The sequence below is a fragment of the Megalops cyprinoides genome, chromosome 2 (genome assembly GCF_013368585.1).
Source record: "Megalops cyprinoides isolate fMegCyp1 chromosome 2, fMegCyp1.pri, whole genome shotgun sequence".
In the NCBI taxonomy this organism is placed as follows: Eukaryota; Metazoa; Chordata; class Actinopteri; order Elopiformes; family Megalopidae; genus Megalops; species Megalops cyprinoides.
The window spans coordinates 51,352,070-51,371,015 of record NC_050584.1 but is presented as its reverse complement, the minus strand read 5'-3'; the positions used below and the strand labels follow the sequence as shown (position 1 = coordinate 51,371,015).

Sequence of the window (18,946 nt, the reverse complement as noted above, 5' to 3'; positions counted from 1 at the left end):
AGATAAATACATAGAGTGTAAAATCACTCAGTCTTTATTTTAGAGTTTTCATCAGAAGGTTGTAGTTCTAAATATATTGTGGCATCCCTGTGCTCCCCTTCCCCCAGTATTTTCAGTCAATAACCGCCTCAGTCAAATTTATAGCAGGCATCGAATATGGTTGCCATTACTGCTGTGTTTTCAAGGAGCTTTGTATTTAGGGCCAGTAGGGAAAGTATGGCTGTATTCCTGAAAAGTTGGTGTTTCTCCTCTGGACTGGACTGAGGGCCTCTCCCCGGGGTGGGGCAGTGTTTGGCAGTTGGAGCTGGCTGGGGAATGTCACACTGTCCTGGTCATTCCTGCAGTGGTCCACCCACAGCCCTGTAGACGACTGGTACTGGAACTCCGATTGGTGCCACATATTGCAGGACCAGAATTGAACTGGAGCAATATAATGGATTTAATGCTGTTGCAGACTTGCTTTTTTTTGCCTGTGAGATTGCAAAATCCACTGTGGACATTCCAGCTCTGAAAAGACTCTGAAGATACGATGCGATCGCTGGATCTACATTGTGATTGGTATAGTGTTTTCTTTCCTCACATTGTCCTCCGGCGTCTGTGGCAAGCGTACCGAGTTAGACGGGCGGAGACTGACACAGAGATTGATGCACGGAGACTAACGATCAGACTGACCCTGACACGCTGACACGTGTCTGCCAGTGATAAGAGAGACTGATGTTAACACACTGTCTCTGACACACTGATACCGATGCAACGGAAGGGATTTTAAAGGAAGCGGCGGCGGGGGGGGGTACTGATGCGCTGTCTCCCAGACTGACTGTGACCCACTGCCACGCTCAGACCCTGATCCCAGATCAGACAGGCTGTGATCTGCAGCATCCCCATTATGCCTGACGGAGAGGAGGCCCCTGCCTGTCCTGTGTGCTTCTGCGAGTTTGACAGGGCGGACCACAGCCCCTCCACCCTGCCATGCAGCCACACCTTCTGCAGCTCCTGCCTCCGCCACCCCAGCCTGGCGCCAGCGGGCCGGCTCCGATGCCCTGTCTGCCGCAGCCTGTCCTGGGGTCGGGACACGATCTACAGGAACACGGGGAGCCAGCAGGAGGCGCCGCCGACCACCCGCTCGGCACAGGCAGAATGGGAGGAGACCTCGTTCATCTCCTTCAATTCAAACCCAGCTCGCCCGCCGTTGCAGTCCCCACCCTGGCCAGTGGGTGTCAGCGTTGTGGACGAGACCTGGTTCGCAGAGCGCTGCGCCCTGTGTTGCCGCACCCACTCTGCCATTCCGTACATGCTAGAGTGTGGCCACATGCTGTGCCCTGGCTGCCTCGGACTGCTGCTGGCTTTGGCCTCTCCGGGCTGGGTGACATTCCTCTACTGTCCTCGGTGTCAGGGTCAGACCGCCGTCTTCCAAACTGCCCGTGCCACGCCCCCACCAGCCTCCCCTGAGCGCAGGCCCTCAGAGGCTTCCGTTACTGAGAGCCAGGGACAGAGGCAGGACCGGTGCTGTGGAGGCAGGCTTCCCTGTGCACTGCTATAGAGGGGACGGTCTTCTCAGCCGTCACACAGGGGGTGGCACAAGAGGGTGCCCGCAATGTGAGTGGGGGGGGGGGGGGGGGTGTCCAATGAGAGCGCAGACGCTCGGCGTGAATCAGCGCAAGGGAGCCAGAGGGTCCTGTCTGTTGCCGAGTGACCTCGCCGTCCTCCTCTGGGCCACCCCGCCGTGACCCCCACATCCCTTCTTACCATGGATACCCAGTCTGACACTCCGTCTGACAGGAGCACGGCGTGTGGTGTGTGTTCAACAGTGACGACAGAAGTGAGACATCTGTCATAGCTACCACACAGATGTGAATGGGATATGTTGCATCTTGTGTTGTTTGCTTTAAATAGAATGTGTCTTAAGGTTAAGTCAATGCTCATTAATTTGAAGGTCACATTATTGTGTGCACTGAGATAGTGACCCTCAGAAAACAACACTAGGATCCAATATGTAGACAAAAGCTTAGAGGTAGAGATTATGGAGTCAAAGCCTATTACTTTAACTCACCTGTGCCACGAGGGAAAAAAAGGGAGGAGAGCAGGTGTCTGTGTGTGTGCGTGTACGTGTGTGTGTGTGCACGCACGCGAGCGCGTGGGTGTGTGTGTGAGCATGAGCGCAAGCGCATGCTCTTGCTTTGCCCTCTGCAAACAGCCTGCACTGAGCTGTGATGTGTCTGCTCCATTTCCCAGGGAGGCTGGCTTGAGTCAGATCACCAGAGTCCTCCGCTGCTGTGCATCCGGGCAAACAGAACCATGCCAGAGTAGGATTTCAGAGAGATTTATTTATACTTCTGTGTGTGTGTTTCCTCTGTTTCCTCCCCTCTCCGGAGTGAGGCCTGGAGCTGCTGGGGCATTGGTGAATAAGTCCACATGCCGCCCTGGGCTGCGGGCCTGGTGTTATGTGAGCACATTAACCACAACGAACTGCACACAACTGGGGAGCTCACAATTACCATGCTCCGCTGAAACTGCAGAGCCAACAACTTCCAAATACAAGAAAAAGGACAAACTTTTCTTTCTTGGGAATGATTGCAGTTTAAATCACTTGCAAGTTTAAACCGACAGGGATATAATTAATTGCTCTGCACATTCCTGAGTAAGCAGATCTTTTAAAACTGATACTGGAGACGCGCTTTTAAGTCAGCGGTTGGGGGGTGGCGGTGCGGGGTGTGGGGTGTGTGTGTGTGTGTGTGGGGGGGGGGGGGGGGGGGGGGGGCAGTGAAACAGATGTCCAGCCCCGAGCACATTTGTTCATTGAGACTGTAATATTTTCTCTCATTTCTGTTTACAACACTGCAGTTGTCATTGTCTCACACTGACGAAGGCATGTCACCCTCACTCCACGCTCCGGACAGCTATAGGCAACCTTCCACACCTGCAGTAAACTCAACCAGGCCTTCTGAGTTCAAAGTGAAATGCTGTAACTGGTTAATGCAAGGAGAGAAGTACTGGTGATCAAACAAGCTTTGTCACGGAATAAAATAACCCATGCAGGCGTGTTCTTTTTTTTCATAAAATACAACTCAATTATTTAACATAGTGCATTCATATTCATATTAGGAACATTCAGTAATTTGCCGCACTCATATTACACATTGTAACTTGTATTAAAAGTATTGTCCTTGACAATCAGCCGCTGTAACTTTCTTTTCCTTTTATTTTGTGGTATTTTTAGTCACTACATTTACAATACAAGTGTAAATTCACGGGTATTCAGTTGAATATCAAAGTGGTTAACTAAGGCTGTCATATACCTGTCATGGAGTATTTTAACTCCAGTGTAAACAGTAGGTCAGTTTCAGTGTTGGTGAATCACACGCTGGATGAATCCCAATGGAGTTTCCATGACCTCTGCTATGTAAATTTATGGCAGAGGTGCAGCTACTCTCTCTCCCTCTGCATTCAGTAGCTCACATGACTTCTAATAGTAGCTTTGTATGCTCTGAAATTGCACGTCAGTGATACAGCAAAGGCAAACCATTATAAAATATGTATGAATGTATGATGGTAGAGTAGACAAGGCCAAAATTTATCAGGGGTACTTAAGTAACAATGTTTCAGATTCTGTTAGCTCGTGCAACATTCTTGCCATTGTGGATTCAGGTTAACATATGAATTCAATTAATGCGCCTTCTGTGGAAAAGCAATTACCTTGTAGCAATGCTGTGAATGCACATCTAGATCAAATAAAATTAAGTCAGATGTGTTTTTGCATCTCATGTACTGTAAATTAGGCTGGCTTTAAGAGGCATTGTATCAAAGATTTGAAATTCTGGGGGTATAGTTGAAATACAATCTAATATAATACGATGTTACAATAAAAACACAGTGTTAACCTCACGGGGAACGTGCAAAGTTAGCAGTGCTAGCGTAACGCAGTACACCATAATTGATCGATCCACTTATACGTTTTGTACTGAGATATTTGAGAAAATATAAGAGGAGTCAATAAATTATTAGTAAACAAACTCCAGACAATTGAGTGACCTCAGGCCCTAAGCCAGGCTCTGGGCTTTGGGTGTACCTCACTGACAGGTGACACTGCCATTAAATAGTAAAGACGTCTCGCTCTGCACCCTGGCTGACACCCTGCTAGCAAGACGAGAAGGGGGGAGGGTCAAGCAAGGAAAGTTACACTAATGAGCCCAATCAATACTATTTATTTTACATTTCTGTACAAATATGACATGGGACCCCAGCTGTTTAAACAATAATACAAAGAGACAGTTTTTAGTACAAAGATAAAACCAGAATCACATTATTTCCAAATTAACATAATTCCCTGAATGCTGGCAGATAAAATCGTAAGTTAAATGGTAAATTAATCTTGCTGTGGAAAGAGCACCACATTGGGGGAAATGTATTCGGAGGATACAATACTTTCATATTGCAGCGACCCTGCAAGGAGGCTGGCCAGAAACCAAACAATCAATCATACATGAAATACCAAGCATACGCTTGTAAAAATGAAACAACATTTGGTTCATCCTCTGGCCTATTCTGTCTAGAAAGTAATTTCTTGCTTGTGACAGTGATGGACAACAAAACATCCTGCTCTATCCAGTTTTCCAGTTCTGTCTCTTAATAAGAGTCTGCTCTTCACGGTGTGTTTTGACTTGTTTTTGCTTGACTTCTTTCAATACATACTTTCTAAAAATTACAAATAAATCTCTGTAGAATGACCGGAATATACATAGTCAAAAAAAAAAAACTCTGGTCAGTATGTTTAAGAATGTAGTTGAATGTAACATTATTATTATCAATAATATTATTATCAATATTATTATTATTATTATTTATTTATTTATTTTGTTGTTGTTTCCATTACGTTATGTCCCGTTACATCCATACCGTTTAAGATCAAGGTTATCTCCGACATGGTGCAATCCTCGTCACCTGAAAATATTCTGTTTATAGAACAGAAATGCCAGCTACACGCCTTTAGTGGTATCATTGCCTGTATCGCTCATACAGCTGAGGTTTCTAAGCTTTCAACAGTCCCACGCAAATTGAACAGGGCAAGTCCAACAACTGACACAGACAACAATTGAATATTAGCAAGCGTTCTTCGTGGGTGGGTTGGCCGAATGTAGAGAAATAGAGGCATTGAATTAATGTATCATAAAAGTTACACAATCCACTGTTTCACCTTTATGATGTAACTCATTTTCCCAGTAAACTCATGGTTGAACGAAAGACCTATTTTTCTATGATAATTGCTTTTTATTTGCGCAAAAAGAAAGGTATCATATTTCAACACCCTTTGTATGTTTTTTTAACAAATCCGTCTGCGAAATCAATAACTCTTCAGATAGCTATGTATATGTACGCGTTCATCTAACTATAAATATACCAATACATACAGCCATCCACATAGCCATATTCACACGCACACGTGTCAAAAGTGTAAAATTACAGAATGGCTGAAACAGCGTGTGAGTGCCGCTGATAAGCCTCAGCAAATCCGAGGCTGGCACAGAGCGGATGGATTATTATTCCTCTTTATAACAGACAGACGGTTTTGCTGTACGGCGCACGAATAGAGGACAATATCGGAGAATTCCGTCGAGTGTGCGAAACAATCCTTTATCTGACTTTCTGCCAGTTGCTTTAACGTATCCGGCCCTGTGACACAGACTTTTGTCTGGACTCCATAAATGCGCATCTGTTTTTTTTTTCCAAAGGTGTCAAAAATAGGCAACACCTGGTTACGTCACTATAGGAAATTGGCAGTCAACTTGTGTGACAGAGGATCACACGACCCGAGAGACTCCGTTTACCATGCAGTCTGTCTACTGACAGCTCTCTCAATCTCCCTCCCTCTCTCTCGCTCTCACACACGTAACTCATACACACATGCACACACACACACAGTCTCACAGAGGACAACACTCTCCCTCCCTCTCTCCACAGCTGCAGAGAGAATAGGCAGAGCGGGCGAACACAGAGACAGGCTATGATAAGGACGCACGCTTTTGCACTGAAAAAGGGATTACAGCTCAATGCGGACGCATAGTTTTTACTGTAGCTACAGTCCCTGACAAAACCGTGGAAATTGCGCTTGGGAATTTAGAAACTAAATGAACAAATTCTTCGCAAAAAAAAACAACTAATTCAAGCAAAGGAAATTACTGGAGTAATTTAAAACGAAAAATCAGAACGTAAGGAACTGGAGTTTTTCGTCATTTCGGCATTGTAGCAGTAGTAGCCTGTTCATTACGAGCTACAGACACGTCTTTCAGTCACCTTCGGAATTAAGCGAGGACTTTGCCTGCGCGTGACTTACAGTGAGCTTTACGTGAGTAGTGTTAACGTTCAAAATAACATTTTGACAACATAGCAATAACAGCCCTAGACTGCATCACAAGCAATACAGATCAATGAAGAATGCGGGAGTGTTTTGGTGTTCTGTCCAGACGGAGTTAATGAAGCCCTCGGCAGTATCATGCGTCTTCTGCCCGAGCCCAGCGCGCAGTCTTTGCGGCTCATCTTTCTGCTAATATTCGTCATGGGGGTGGCACCGTCCCCAGCTCTAACTGCGGGTTGCCCTGACCGCTGCGTGTGCGACGACCAGCTGGTGGTCCAGTGTGCCGGGCAGCAGCTGACCGACTTTCCCGCCGACCTCCCGCTAGCCACCCGGCAGCTTATAATCTCCAACAACCGTATTGGTGAGCTGCCGGCGCTGCAGCTCAACTACCTGTCCGACTTGGTGTACCTGGACTGCAGCAACAACTCCCTCACGGAGATATCGGAGTCCACGTTTGGGAATCTCCGAAAGCTTGCCTACCTGGATCTGTCCTTCAACACTTTAGCCCAAATAGATGACCGGACGTTCGGCCCGTTGGCTAGTTTGGTGATGCTGAGAATGACGGACAATCCCGGTCTCTCCGAGATTCATCCTGACGCTTTCTCGGAGAACGCTGCGCTCCAAGTGCTGGACGTCAGCCGGAACAACCTAACGGCTCTTAACATCAGCACTCTGATTGCCTTGCCTGCCCTTCGATCTCTCGGACTGAGCGGGAACCCCTGGCGTTGCGACTGCGACACCGAAGACCTCTGTCTCTGGGTGCAAATCGAAGGATTCAAGTTTCAAGGTGAGGTGCGCTTTTTGCATGTTACGCTATAGTTACACTAAAATATTTCGATATATTTCCTCACACGATGCCATATTTAATAACCTTTTCAAATCTTCCAGTCTATTCTCAATTATTTAACTAAAACTATTCGAATAAAAAGCATCGAAACAGCACTTTCCGGCCAGTCACTGGTGTATGTTAAGATTTTGCTCATAGATGGTGTGAGATAACAGATATTTGTCATTTAATAAGACAGTTAGAGGACAAGAGTTTTTAAAGGCTTATCGCCTGTCCTTGTTACCGCAAGTAATTGAATTTGATATTTGGCGTTCTCCTTACATCCTTGGACGCTGAAGTACTTATCACACATGCCTACGTTAAAGAGCCAGTGTAAACAATTTAACTTCAGCAGTCCGCTCCGCACAGCTACCCGTCTCAGTGCGCAGGATAAAATGGCAATGCGATTAAAGATGTCATTCAGAATGTTTTTCTCATCCACGTCTTTCGATGACCTTGATTACGGGCGATTATTGACATGTTTTTCACACATGATCATTCTGAAAATATAGATCGACGTTAATGTCTTGAAATAGGAATATGTTAGTAATGCTTCAAGGAAAAGAGATCCGCTTGTGTAGTGATTTGTAAGATGATGGGTAACAGGGTGAACTTCGTCGTAAATATTTTCCACACGCTTAAAGTTGTCCTCATGGAAGCTAGTGGGTAGAGGTTGTGGGTCTCGTGTAACGATTAAAAGGACAGTCTCATTAAAAGCAGGAAAATGTGTGAATTGTTGCAAAGTAAGAGCAGGCCCGTTGAGCCTGTCTGATCACACATCTAACTGATATCTGGATTCCATTATTTCACTGCCTTGTGATTTTTCTCTTGAGAAAAGACTGATGGCTAATTAGGAAACAGAGGATGCGACTTAAAAAAAAAAGTCAGTCTCGGGCAACTCATTAGTATTCTACTGCCCAAGTGTGCCCAGAGTAATGATGCTTCACTGCATGTCTGTGTTGCTGTTGTGGTATCAGTGGAGGGTACTTTGGTACAGAGTGGCCACTGCAGAGCCAGTGTGTGAATCATGCCACCCCATCATGTATGAGTCAGTGTTAGAGCTGTCTACTGGCTGGGCCTTAAGGAGGATAGCCAGGCATTGAGAGAGGGTCTCCTCTCTTCTCCTCTCCCCTCAGGGTAAGAGAGCATTAATCATGCCTCCAGTCACCAAACCGTGGCCCCCTGTGCCACTCCCCCCTTCTTACCTCTTAATGAAGGAATTTTGTCAAGGCAAAGTCATGGAGAATTGAAATGATAACCTGTGAACAGTACATGCATAGTATATCCATTACCTATGCTTGACCATTGTAGTTAAATTATACCAAGAAAGATATTCAGTTTTACTTTTTGGACAGGGACCCATTTAGTTCTGACATTTGTTCTTGAAAAAGGTGACATCCACTGAATGGTCCAACAGTGATCACAAGGCTCTATACTTACTACCAAGGGCGCCGTAAGTGGGGGGAAGGTTGGGATGATTCCAAGGGCCCCAAGCAGACAGGGCCCTCAAAGATTCTACCATATATTTTTGTTACATATATATAGGGGCCCAGTGCAGTAACTTTTCAGGGGGTGCAGAATTCCTCCCGGTGCCCCTTCTTACTACTGTCTCCTTTAAGTGGTGATGCGCATTCAGTCTGGTTCCTTTAGAAAGAAGATCAGAAAAAAGAGCTGGAGCACTGTGGGAAAAAAGTATCATATTTACAAATAAGTTCTTGCAGAACCAACTGCTTTTAACTCAGCTGAGGAGAAAAGCCCGGGAGCTGTTGTGTTGGAGTTGTTCTCAGTTTGTGAACTCGGACTTTATTTTCCTTTGAGGTAACATTAGCGTGTCTGTTCAAAGGAAGCTCTCGCACACTCGCACCCCTACAACTGCAGTTGTGTTTGGGATGGTTTGACACAGACCCCCATGTATTAATATGACAGTGAAGGTGACGTCCACAATGTGACAGCCCCGGGGTATGGGTCGCAGGGAGGGTGGGTTGCCCTCTTTTCTATGGTGAGATTCTAATGCAAAGAGATCCTCGTGTCATTAGCTCTTACACTGAAGTCCGTCTCTTCCCCTTCCCATTCCACCTGAGCTCCGTGCATCATAACACGATTAATCAGGCCCAATTCTCAAGTCCTGCTCGGGGAGGGATTTAAAGGGATCTGTGAAAGCAGCACAGCTGGGTGTGGATGTTGATGAAGAATGCGTTACATTACAGAGCAATTTGCCACGGTAATGACAAACTGAGGGGCTTAATGTGTTACGGGGAATTGTTTCACCTATCAAGTCATTTGGCAGAGGCTACGTTCTGTTCAGATTACTGATTTAAATCTAAGAACCTTAGATGCAGAATATAGCCTTTAATCGTCTACCAGGACAGTGTTGTTTAAAGGTCAGTGTGTGTTACATACTACTGATTAAATGTTCTGTAGGTATTGTCAGCTGTTATTCATTGTTTTTAGAAAATATCCATTTTGGTATGTGCAGAGGTCAATATTGCTACATATACTTCAATCTGAATGTTATTCAGTTTGTGTAGTTCACACAGACAAACCGGACAAAGTGGAGTTGCTTCTGGATGTTTCTTAATGGCAATCCACTGGTCCAATTTGTTTGATTAATTTGCCTCTGCAATTCTGACCTGACATGCACTACACTGTATCAAAAATATTTTAAAGAAGCAATTGCGTTACTTTCAGGGTCATAGGGAATAACCTGAATGTTGGACACCCTTTCTGTGAAGCCTCCATTCAACTGCGCAAAACATTTTCACAAAGGGGCTACATTTCTTCTCATTCAGTGCTAGATCCATAATTAAAATGATTGGCTTATTGGCTAACTGTAGTCAATTGATCCTCTCAGCAGAAAATCCTTTGAGATGGTTTTTGAAAAGGCCTTACTGGTTGATCCCTACTTAACTCAGGAACACGTTTTGTTTTAATAAGCAATAGTATGTAGAATCAAAGTTGTTTTACACCTTTAGCTAATAACACAGTGGATGCTGTCCAATCCTCAATGGTCTTGAGCATGTAATTGTAAACGTTGGTAAAGAGAGTGATGGGTGACAAAATGGTTGGAACAAGCCTGGTGCTGCCACACCAGGTGACTGAACTGCGTGAACCAACAAACAAAATCTAAATACTTACCACAAAGTTCAGCAACACTTGGGGGCGCTTTGGATAAAATCAGCTTTACTTTTTAAAAAAAATGAAGATTCATTTATCCAGCATAATGTGACTGAGAGGGGACATAGTAACAGGTTCTTAAATAAAGATCTAAAGAACAGATCTAAGGGCTGGTTCTCTAGACTGTTCTCTGATAAGTCCAGGACTGTGTGCCTCTGGTTTCTCATGTGAGAAGAGAGAGGACTAGCCAACCAGCTGTGTGTTAGGCCTGCCTCCCCAAGCCAGGCTTGCATACCAGGCCTGACTCTGGGTCAGTGAGCGAGGCGAAGAGGAGAGCAGCCTGTGGTCATCCAGGCAAGTCATGGAGCTCCGCTGCTCCCTAGCCCGCAGGCAGAGTGCAGAGGGAGGGGGGCCAGGGCTGTGCGAAAGTGGAATATCCATGGCGCGTCAAACCACAAGACAGGAAAGAGCAAGGGGTGGGGTGGGCGAAGTCAAGAGGGGCCGTGCCGATTGGAGCAGAGCGAGCTGATGTTCCTGTGGGGAAAGAAATTAATTGAGAATTTATTGTGAAATTATGAAAAAAAACACACAGTATGTAATTTGTCTATAATGCTCTGTAGACTGTAATACATAAAACATGATTATTGATTATTTACTGCACTGTTTTGATATTTTAATTTTTAAAATACATATTTAGCAGCATCAGTATGGGTTTTGTGTTGTTTCTCTTCTCTATTGCTTTGCAGATAGTATAAACTCAAAGCTCTTTTCATAAGAAGCATGTGTTGTTGTGGAACTGTAGTACATACATCTCTCTCCCACTTCAGACACCAGGGGGTAATCAGAGGGAGCTGAATAATTTCTGAATAATTCCTGTTTTTGGTAGGAAACTTGAACACGTATTACTAGGAAAGGATGCTGTCATTAGGAAACCTCTCCTCAATGATGCTTTTCACAGGGCACATTTTAAGATGAAGAGCCTTTACTATTCTCATCATTTATATCAATGTTATTTCCTCTTGAGCATTAAACCCTGCTTTCTACATTCACTGTCAGCATGCAAATGCGCACACACACAGCTTACACATACATGTGCAGTGTACTGTCATTCTCTCACACACACACACAATCCCACCTTCATACATACACACGCACTCTCTCCCTCCTTCTCTCTCATACACACACACATAGACACACACACACACACACACAAACCCACATTCCCATACACACAAATATACACATGCACACACACACTCTCACAGTATGATACCACCTGGTAAAGCAGATTTCAAAACTGCCGTGCAACTGTGTCCCAATTATTCACTGTACTTTTTTTTTTCTTTGTTTGTTTGACTGATGAAGAAACAACCTTTTTATCGTATAAAGCAGGCAGGCAGAACAGACAGACAGAGCGGTGGGTAAGATCAGGGGAGCATGCAGGGAATGTTGTCTCACTCTCTCACAGTACCTTCATTATTTTCAGGGATTCTGCTGCATTGATTAAAAAAAAATCTTCTACCTTCTTCTTCTTCTTCTTAAAGATTAACATATGCAATTACATAATTAGAGAGGCTAAAAATAGCAGTGTTTATAGTGTGACTGTGAGCCTCTGCATTTGAAGTCGGCATAGGAGGGTTAATACCTCTGGGCCTTGCTGAGCAGCAGAGCGTCAGAAATATGAGGGGATGCAGAGGGTGATGTGTGGATGGCTGGACAGAGAGGGCTGGGTGGGAGTAACACTGATAACGGGCCATTAGTTTCCTATGGAAGAATCGGAAGGAGAAATGTGGTGCTTTAGTGAAGGTTATAGGAGCTGTCCACGTTTTAGTGTCTTTAATCACTAGTATGTCTGCTGTCAAAGAGAAATGCATTAATTTACCTCAAAAAGTTCCACGCATGCTGAAGTTTGTCTGTTAGAGGTTACAGTAGCCACTGAAGTGATTCTGAATCCTAAGACATTCTTTGCAGAACTGTTTGAGCTTCCTGTCAGCCATTACTTCGTTGCTTCTTCCTGCTCGTCTTTAATGAGCGCTTCAAGCCTCTCTCCAAGCCCCGTTTAAAACTGACCCTTAGACAGATATGCATTTGCAAATTAACTAGAGGAATATAATGCGTAATGACAAAATATCAAACGAGGTTCCCTGTCGATGTATATGCTGGAATATTCATAACGCCCTGTGGCTGTTGGTCTGTGAGGGCATGTCAGATCAGGAAATCACTCAGTAGATCAGTTAGAGGTTCACAGGGCCTCTTATTGGGAAATGCATTCAAAAGAAACCCATGTAGTGGGCTTTTTTCATATTGTTAACAATTAAAACAGGCAGATGATCTTGTGCAGGCCCTGGAGGGGATTCACGAGCCAGCACTAAGTGAAAGGACTGGACAGAGTACTGTACAGAATACAAAGGGTGCAGAGCTCTCTCATGTATTAGCCATGATCTGATGTGTGTGAGTAATAAAGCAAAAATAGTATTCTGGATCTCAGTAGCACCTTAACACAAATATCCAATAGCTATGCAGCAGATCAAAATTAGTGAGAGCAGGAGTGTAAATGCATTTTATACAATATTTATCAAAAATACCAGCTGAACATAGAATGGATATAAAAAGCACAGAAAATTGTAATCTTTCTGTTTTTATTAAAAAGCACATATTTTTGCATAACCTGAACATAAGTGGCATCCATAGCACTCTCAGTAATTCTCCAGTGGATGAAGACACATTACCTCCATGTGGTAAAAGGTATTGTTTATTGATTTGTGAATTTCTTTTAAGACATACTTATTATTTTTAAGCAACAATATTATCATTTAGAAGAACAATGAATAAAGTATCTGGCACATAAAAACCTAATTACTGGCAAGAACAATATCTCAGGCACAAAAACTCAGCCAGCCATTTGAAACAATAAAAACGGTTTTCCATGTCAGTGGAATTTTTTCGGTGATGAGCAAAAAAAAAAAACTGCAGTTTCTGGTGGCTGAAAAGCATTATAAATTAGAACTTCATTTAAAACTCTTTGTTACTGATATTATTATAGTTTTGCTATCACAGACACTTGCTTTAATGGTGAATCATTCTTTCTAGCTGATAAAACATTGATTTTTAAGCAGTATTTGGAACATACCTTTTACTGTGAATAATTTTGAAAATGTGGTAAAAAAAAATTAAAGAACAAATGGAAAAATACTGTATGTAGTGCCAAGAAGCACTTTTATAGGGACATGAACAAGTTCTATATGAAAATCAGACTAAATTATTGGGGGAACACAGTAGATGAAACTGAGGTTTGATGGAGTCACTCTGGCTGCATTGTGGTGGGTATAGTGGGGGAGGGGTCACACTTGCACTCGGTCCTATTTAAGGCACCCTTGCCCCGTGTCACCCAGCCCTCCTCCGGCTGGTCATTTGAAGGTGGAATTCCGTTCACGGAGGTATTGTGTGACACCCCTGCACAATGTCCTAATAATACAAATCGATTGTTGTTTGCACACATATTCCCATGGTACTCTACAAGGCTTTTGTTTGTGATGCGACCTATACAAAGAATGAATAATCTGTTACTTGAATTACACTGCTGGGATTTCAGTGTTTACTTCTGTTTTTGGTTATGTTTGCTTTAAAGTTTAGTATCTACAAAACAACTTTGAAAATGATTCATTTATCATTGCATTTTTGGCTAATCACTCACAGATGTTTCATTTAAATGCATACCAGTAGTGTATTTAGGTGTAGATTAAGATGGATTAAGACGCAAGGGAGAACCATGGTGAACAGTAAACTGAGATAATTGAAGAGTTGGGGTCTGTATGGCTAATGTTCAGGTAATAATTTTGGAGTCAGTGGCACAATACAGATCTAAACAGGCACACAGAGGAGAGGATTCCAGAAAAAATGTGTCAGGATCACATTAAATATCCTCTGTCTGCATCACTTGGGCACAGAGCTTTCTCAGTGCAGCTCCGTTTGATCAGACGAGAGGCCTTCAGTGCTCCTCGGTCTGTCTGCGCATCAGGCATCAGGCCTCTCCTGACAGAGATGATAGAGGAGGCAGCGTAGCCCTGGGAGGAGAGCCACACTGAGCAATGTAATGAGGAGCCGAAGGTTTAGAGGCGGCCCCTGTGCGTGTGTCGCAGACGGCGAGAGCGAACGACGCAGGGGACAATGATGTAAGCTGATGTGCCCCGGAGGGCCTGACTCGCTCTGCCCAACTGGACCTTCAGAGCCGCTCCAGATTGCAGGGCGGCCGGGCCGCTTTCCGAGCGGGCCGGCCACCGCCGCGACCCGGGGCTCACGCTCCAGACTCCAGACTAAACTCCACCGTGACTGGCGGGCCCCAGATTTGAGAGGTGTGCTTATGCATGTCAGCTCATTGTTTTGTTTGTATGAGGCAGTACTCTTGCCTCATACAAACAAAACACACACTTTCATAAAATGCTACTGTACAGTAACACCTCACCATGGCCCCTGTGTCAAAGGTCAAAAGCTATAAACATATGACTTTTTTTGACTGGTATGCACTTGTGATGTTGAGTTCTGAAGTTCACCTAAGTTACATTACATTGCATTCATTTAGCGGACGCTCGTATCCAGAGCGACTTCCAGGGCGAAAGAACATTAGTGTATCCATTCAAGTTGAATGAGCAACAGTGTCAGACCAGGCTAATACTCCCAGACCAGCGAGTGTGATCAAACCCCAAGTTTGGCAAGTGTGTGGTTGTTGTGATTAACTACCTAATTTGTACTGCTATTTCTGCCTGTAAAAGATGATTTGCTTCCCCCGTGATCCCCTTTTTTAATTCCCAGGATAAGCAGAGTTATCCTGAAATGACCTTAAAAGACAGGTTTCCACCTGTAGGAATAACAGAAGCTATTTTCCTGGTAGCAAGCCATCACTGGCTTTTGGCTTCTGGTTTCAGTAAAGCTGTGTGTGCAGAGCAACACAGAAAGGAATCAGGGCTCTTTTTAAACTTCACTGATACAGGCTGCATAAGGACAGTCCACACCACTAGAGTATAAAACAACTGCCTATTAACTACACCATTCCTTTAATAAGAGTAGAAACATAGTGAAGTGGTTTTTACTGAATTGCGTCAACGCCTTATATGCCAATGCAGTGCCAATAATTAATAATTATATTCACAAAATAATGGGCATCACTGACATTTTATCCTTAAACAGTGACAAAGCCAACTTGAGCTATTAAAATCTATTGGTATCTTGACCTGCGTTTCAACAATTCACAATTCACTCGGTAAATAGAATGTGAAGAGTACAATGAATATAAAACATCTGAAAGAAAGAGAGGTCTGTTTGAATTTTGCAAAGGTTCAATTAGACGAATGATTTTTGGGGAGGTTGTTGTGGGAAGGGTCACGGAGAGTTCAGACTGGAAATGCGGCACCCGTCTTCTGTTTCAATCCCAGAGAGGCAGGTCTTTCTGACTGAGCAATAGCTTTGGCTGACAGCCTGCCACTTTGAAAAGACGTCCTTTGGAACAGACTCTGAGAGGGGAATTATGAATATGACCCTTTTGTTTTGTTTGGTACTGCGTAAGGGTTTATATATATGATCCACAGGATCCAGTGATACAGGGAGGCTTACAGGAATTTCTGCCTTATCAATCAGTGGAATAAAACTGACAGGGCTGCTTGATCCAGTGTCCAAAAAATGTGTTAACTACCCCTGGACAATGAGCATAGTCATTGCTTTAGTGTGAGTGTGAGTGCGTACTTCAGTATGCGTGTGTGTCCGTGTGTCTTTATTAGAATGTACTGATGCGATTATGCCTAATCACTTACCATTAATCTTCAAATTAGCATGAATTGCTTAATTATTACCCAGTTGGCAACAGATGCTAACAGTAACAAAAGCATTTAATTCCTAATTATTCCTTCCTTGAATACTTTAATTTCTACTTCATTGCTTGTTAGTGTTTTTCATTCTAAATGCATATTAGAGCTGTCAGTCATTTTTTTATTTAGGTGGCGAATTGTCAGGCATAAATCGATTAATCTGCTGATTAATCAATCCTCTTTATAAAGCAGCACTTTTATACCGATGAGTCTACTCAAGGACGAAAAGGCAAATTGGTATTTTCCTTCATCAGATCACAGCAGACAATGCACCTGTGTTGTAATTGAAAAGAGGCTATCATCTGTCTCTTTCTAAATTGTATTTTCAGAAAGACAGACATTGAACTTTGTGTTTTTGAGGCTTTGTTTGTCCCAGAGCATTCAATTAAATACAGAATTGGAATTTGCTATGTAAATCCATTCTGAAAAAATCTGTCTATGAAAAAAGAATTACTATGAAAAATAAATCTTATGCAAATGTGTTTACATAGAAAGAAATCGTAACGTGAAATGATTTCAAAAACACAATTAATAAAATATATAATTAAACCTTTTACCCAAGCTCCAAGGTATTCACAAGACATCAGTGCAGGATGCGATTGAAAGGGTGTGTGGACGTGATTGGTGTCTGTGGGACTTGTTTCGTGACGGCTCTCTCTCCTTGTGGCTTGCAGACGAAGGGCAGACTGTGTGCCGGGGTCCTCCAGACATGACGGGGCAGCGGCTGGCGGAAGTGGGCATGCAGCTGCGAGCGGAGTGCCACCAGGGCCTGGGCTACTGGGACTACCTCTTCTTCATCGCCATCGGCTTCGTCATCTTCTCAGCCGGCACGGTGTCCGCCTGGGTGATGGGGGTGCTCATGGTGCTGTATGAACGCTACAGCAAGAGGAAGAGCGAGGAGCTGGACAGTGAGGACGAGGAGGAGAGAGGCGGAGTGGGGATTGGGAGTAACCAGGGCAACGGGGACCTGAAGAAGCCCAGCATGCAGGTGTGACGTCCCCACAAGAGGGAGGAGGAGGAGGAGGAGGAGGGGGGGGGGGGGGTGGAGGGGCACGGTGGAGCAGAGTGGAGGTTTGAGCTCTGTGATGGTGATCTCTCAGGAAGTGTGTTTCAGTGCTGTTGGAGATTGTGAAAGGGGTTTCTCATTCACGAGTTGGCACTGTTCTCTGAACCCCTGTTGGACTGTGCACACTGTACCAATGCAGAGACTTGGGCTAATGGACTTCTGGTTCCAACCTAAAAGGACTCAGGTGACACCCCGGGTGGAGCAATAACCCAGACACCCCATCTACAAAGGGACATAGAGAGCGAGAAGGCGCTCTGTACGTTTCCAACTCTCAGCGAGGGTGATTTGTTGTTGATAATATTGACACTAAAGTACTTGTTTCTCGGAGGCTGCAGTCTCCAGCCCGTCATATGTGGGTTTAGGTAGGCTAGGATAACTGTAAATTATAACCACGTAGAAGAACTCCAGCGCTTATTATCTAATTGGGGTAGGGTTAGCACAATTCATCACTCATTAAAGGGGATTTAGTGATTTATAGTTCCAGAGGAAACCAACTCTGACTCCATCACGAGGAGATCAGGCTAGTCAAGGATTATAAATGACACCAGACCCGCCCAGTGGAAAATGTCTTTGGAAAAAAATGCTGTGAAGTGTCTGGACAGCAGTGTCAGCAAAAAGGGGTGTGTGTGTCTGAATGTTTACGTGTGTGCAAGTGTCTTTGTGTGTGTGTGTGTGTGTGTGTGTGTGTGTGTTTGGAGGGGGGATATTGATTGATTCCACTTAATTGAGTCCACTACTCCAGGTCAAGGTTGAATAGCTCTTAGCATACCTTCATGCACTGCACCAAAAGCCTTATGTACTGCTTGAGACATAATTCTGCAGCAATAAAGCCTCACTGGTTGAAGCTGAAACTGAACGCCAGTGCCATTCAGTATTAGCTTGTTCACTTTCATCCTGGTTGAAGCAAAAGCTTACGCCATTTAGAAAGTAGTAGGGTACATTAAAAATGCCACCCCTTTAGGTTGTGGGTAGATTGGTGTCAAATTTTGGAGCCTGTTTACTCCATGGGGTGCTCTGCTTGGTAGCCAAAGTCCCGTTCAACCCCCAGACCTTCAGAACTGTCATGGCTCATCCAGCTTGGTGTCCTGTGTCTTTGAATGAAGCCAGACTCATCATTAAGGGCTTGCTTATTTACAGCGTTCTAAAACGGTCTGAAAAGGCTTAGGGGGGGTTTATTGAGGCTGAGTCTTAGATTGAAGGCATCAACCGCTTATATCACCTTCCCTCCTCTGTGTCACGGCTCTGACTCTGCCAGGGTCAGAGGCAGGGAGGTCAGTGCAGGGAGGCCTGGGGTGCGGATGGTCCTGAGAAGGAGAAGTGTTAACCCGTCCCGGGACTGCAGATAGAAATACCATGCAGTGAAGGGGAAAGGGGATTAGCTGTGTTTTGGGAGGTCCTGGACTGCAGGACGGCCTTGGACGCATTCGCTTGCCGCCAGAGATGTGAGCACGGTGGACTTACTGTCTCCAAGGGCGAGGTTTCCGGCTGATGTCAGCTGCAAAGCAATAAGAGGGGACTCCAGAATGGCCCCTCCCAAAATATTTGAGCCACACGGAGCCTCTGTCTCTGCTAATTCCCCCCTCTATGGCTGTGTGTGTGTGCGTCAGTGTGTGCTGTGTGTGTGTTAGCATGTTGGTTGCTGGCTGCTCGGATCTCTACACACGGGACCCAACGCTTTCTCAGGGGTTCTTAGCTGCACGCTTGCAGTTGTGAGCGTTGAATGTGGGGCAGGA

General features: G+C 44.5%; 1 protein-coding gene across 1 annotated transcript; it reads left to right on the top strand.

Moving 5' to 3' along the window:
• The first annotated feature begins 6,175 nt into the window (after positions 1-6,175).
• LOC118773706 (leucine-rich repeat-containing protein 52-like) lies at positions 6,176-17,141 on the top strand. The gene is made up of 2 exons (XM_036522754.1): positions 6,176-7,136; positions 16,822-17,141. Exons 1-2 carry the CDS (start codon positions 6,488-6,490, stop codon positions 17,139-17,141), a joined length of 969 nt encoding a protein of 322 aa, XP_036378647.1. The 5' UTR covers positions 6,176-6,487.
• Positions 17,142-18,946: the final 1,805 nt, after the last annotated feature.